At 41.2% G+C, this 4,059-nt stretch overlaps 1 protein-coding gene across 1 annotated transcript; it reads right to left on the bottom strand.

The window, feature by feature from the left end:
• Window positions 1–1,110: 1,110 nt before the first annotated feature.
• Window positions 1,111–3,132, bottom strand: LOC147460556 (phosphoserine aminotransferase 1, chloroplastic-like). The gene is made up of 2 exons (XM_086508001.1): window positions 2,461–3,132; window positions 1,111–1,996 (listed from the first exon to the last, which is right to left on the bottom strand). Exons 1-2 carry the CDS (start codon window positions 3,056–3,058, stop codon window positions 1,305–1,307), a joined length of 1,290 nt encoding a protein of 429 aa, XP_086364127.1. The 5' UTR covers window positions 3,059–3,132; the 3' UTR covers window positions 1,111–1,304.
• Window positions 3,133–4,059: the final 927 nt, after the last annotated feature.

The following is a 4,059-nucleotide window of genomic DNA, read 5'->3' as shown; positions in this document are numbered from 1 at the left end:
CAAGCCAATCCTACCAGTTGTTTACCCTCAGTTGAGAGAATGTAGTCATGGATTTCAAGCCAAGTCATGCCTGCACCTTTCATTCGCTTTGGCAAAAGTAACGTCTTTTCAACAAATCTAATATTTCCCTCTAATGACACTTAAATGTTACACAAAAGTAAAAGAAAACCATATAGGACAAGCACACTAGAGAAACAATGAAGGCAGGGACAGTCGATCGTCAAAAGGTTGCTGCATATGTGACACAAAGCATAGACTAGAAGAACCCATCTACTGCCCACCTTTCAACTATCAAAAACTTGCACCCCTTGTTTTGCAAGATCCAGCCACCATGTAAACCTGTGCAATTTAGAAGCTGCAAAACAGCAGGAATTGTTTGCCGAGGAGCTCACTGAGAAAACATCCTCGACCATTGAGCACCCTCGCAAATTGATTGGCGATCGCACTCTAAAAACTTGTCATTAGATGAACCAAATCACCCAGAATAATAGGGTCTTCAAGATCTCTGCAAATGGAGAAAGTGAACATAAGGTCATTCAAAAACAAACAAGGATATCCTAAACTTGCAGAAACATCCTCAACTCCTCATTCAATGGAGCATGCCATCCAATCCAACTCGTCTAAGCTTACAACACCATGCCTGTCCTTCAACAGTAGATTGCTTAATAAGGCATCACACACTGATTTAAGTAGAGGTATTCCAAAAATGGTGTGCTTCGAGAACTGTGTACATGTGGCTCAGGGAGATTCCACCTGCAATCTACCACAGTTTTTAGACACCCAAACAAGAGATTTATGCCTGTAGACACCCCGTCCCAACACAGAAAAAATCACACGACAGAAGCAATGGTGATTTTGCCCATGTATTTCTCGACTAGGATCCCATGATTAAGCTTGCACAAAGTCTAATCACAAAATTCCACAGCAAGCTATTTGAATCAACTTATTTGATCCGTAACAAAAACTGCACCTACAGATAAAATTTGCAGCTATTTGAATCAACTTTTAAAAAATAATTTGATTCGTAGCATAAACTGCACCTACAGATAAAATTGGCACAGAGTTACAGAGACACAGCAGGTAAGTAATGTTGACCTTGCTCAAGCACCATGGTGGAAATCCTTGCAATGGATATCTAAAGGTATAAAACTGATTATTTGATGAGGTGCCCATCTCGGTTCGCTGATTGTAGGGGAAATCAATCACTAGAAGCTAATCTAATCCACGTGGCCTACAGCATACCTTTTACATAGTGATGAAAAGCCTGTCATAGTCCCAGCAGAATTTTATGTCTCAAATGTTTGCTATGAAGTATGCCTGGCTTGGAAAGCCTTCATCAGCGCTACAAGCTTCTCCACTCCAGCTTTTGGCATGGCATTGTAAATAGAGGCTCTTATTCCTCCTACAGAGCGGTGACCCTTCAGTTGCACCATCCCCTGCCCTGCTGCCTCCTTGATAAATTCAGCTTCTAATTCTGGCGTCGCCATGGTGAAGGGAACGTTCATGAGTGAGCGCACAGCCTTATCCACAGGACATTTAAAAAAGGCATTGCTTCCATCTATGGCATCATAAAGTAGCTTAGCCTTCTCAATGTTCCTTTTCTCAGCTGCTTCCAAACCTCCATTTGCAAGAAGATCATCGAATACGAGTCCACAGATGTATATGCCGAAGCAAGGTGGGGTATTAAACAGAGAATTGTTATCTGCATGGATCTTGTAATCCAACATGACAGGTGTGATGGGCTGCGCTGAACCAAGAAGATCCTTGCGTACAATCACAATAGTGACACCAGAGGGTCCAATGTTCTTTTGTGCTCCCGCATATATCAGGGAGAACTTGGAGACATCCACTGGCTTTGAGCAAAAATTTGAAGACATGTCTGCTATCAATAAAGTCTCACCCTGCGGTGTGGGATAATCTTTGAACTCCACACCATGTATGGTTTCATTGGCACAGATATGAAGAAACTTAGCACCCGGAGTGAGTGATAAATCACCTACAGAAAAACGCTGTAGTAAATTAGTTGCAAGCAGATAAATCTTTGTTTGTTGACAACAAGAGCATGATAGTGCACCTAATATTTGATAATGCTCACATAAAAAAAGAGGCTATTTATACATACTGGAAACAAAAACCGAATGTTGCGAATGTGCACTTCTCACTCATGGTAGTCCTCCACAAGGCTATCTAACTATCAACTGCATTATCCACGATGAACCCTACATAATAGCCATAATTCGCCTATAGTCATCCACAATGCTACATAACAACCATTTGCATTATGCATATGTACACCACAACGACCCCAGCGATGCCATTAATGCCCCATACTGAGTGCAGAATTCAGTATCAATGTACTCTCTCTCGACGCTCGCACACAAACTTATGCCAAACCTATGATAAAGGGGTAAGAGTAGTGAGAAAAAGGAAAGTACAGAGTAAAATACTATGCAGACAAACCTTGAGATGGAAGGCCAGTGTATTTGGCTGCTTTGCCATTCCAAACAACTTTGGCATTGCAGTACTTCTGCCCTTCTTTGAAAGCTTTGTCACTCCAAGATCCCGTAACAACGTAGTCAGCAGAATCATTAGAGTTACACAGGTTCAGGGGTGCGCTAGAGAATTGAGTTGTGGCCCCTCCTTGAAGAAAAAGGACTGCATACTCATCGGGTATACGCATAAGAGATCTGAGAGCAGACTCTGCATTCTGTATCACGGACAGAAACTCTTTTCCCCTATGGCTTACCTCCATCAAGCTCATGCCGCACCCTCTCCAGTTGTAGAGGTCGGCTTGTGCTTGCTTCAAAACAGATGCGGGCAGCGTCGCTGGGCCTGCTGCAAAATTAAAGACTCGCCCAGAATCTTGCAGTTGCTCCTGTTTCGTCCCTTCTTGCACAGGAGATGAGATCGCCGACTTACAAACGAACGCCACCCTGCTAAGACCAGGGTTAGGGTTCTGGGTATAGCGAAGGGAGAAGCTTGGGGAGACATGAGAGGCTTGGTGGGCAGGGTTGCGGGGGGCGAGGAAGGAGCTCTGAAGATGCATGGAAGTTGCCATGACTCAGAAAATGGAATGAACGTGAATTTCTTCCAATTTATCAGAAGGGGGCAAACATCACCAATGAGGTGAGTCAAATTTCGCAGTCAAATTGATGTCCACAATGACTCGAAGCCTACGCAAAACAAGGTGAAAAGTGAACCTTGGCTTCACTTTGGCCTGCCATAGTCCTTTTGTTGGTGGTGGTTGGATAAACATGGCGATGTTTGGTAGAATGACCAATATGAAAATGGGTCCCTTAGTGCACTGTTCGGGAAAAATGTGTCTCAACTTAATATCATGTCGTTTTCAATTTTCAAAATACCGGTTGAGCGCAAGGGGAAAAGGAGAAATTCCGCCCCAAAATAGAGAAAAATAGTGTAAAAACCCAGAAAAGTAACCTAGTTTTCTTAATTTTCCTCTTGGCCAATTCAAGGAAAGGCATTTTGGATGTTTTGGAAAATGATTTTTCCGAACACTGCCTTAGTGTCTTCATGTATTTTTAAAGTCTCCTTAATCTAGGAAAAATAAAAAGCCCTTCAAAACATCTTTAAGTGCATAAGTGAAGGGTGGGTTTACGAAATGAAAACCCATGAAAGCAAGAAGTCAAAAAACTTTTGAAAACATCTTTAAGTGAATAAATGAAGGCTCAGTTCAGTTCAGGAAATGAAAGCCCATGAAAGTTGAAAATCAAAAGACTTTTTGTGTTTATATAAGAAAGAGATGGTCTAGTGCACATTGATACATTTGTGTTTTTTTTTTGCTTTGTAAACAAATGAAAACGTCACGATGGCTTTCTAAAACAATAAGAAAATGATAAATTCATTAGGTTGAGTTTAACTAGAATTATATAAGGTAAAGCATTGTTCAAGAATATCTCTTTTATTACGGAACTGAGTTTTCTCTTTGCAAAGAAGCAAACCGAAAATAATAGTCAAAATTTTGAATTTGCAAGATTTTTGAACTAAGTTTTCACATATTTCACCATTTTTTTTTTCCTTTACCATGGTTTGCTCATTTTA

Source organism: Adiantum capillus-veneris, chromosome 3, assembly GCF_014529385.1.
Source record: "Adiantum capillus-veneris isolate H3 chromosome 3, ASM1452938v2, whole genome shotgun sequence".
NCBI lineage: Eukaryota > Viridiplantae > Streptophyta > Polypodiopsida > Polypodiales > Pteridaceae > Adiantum > Adiantum capillus-veneris.
Note: the sequence above shows the minus strand (reverse complement) of the source record. Positions and strands in the feature narration are given on the sequence as shown.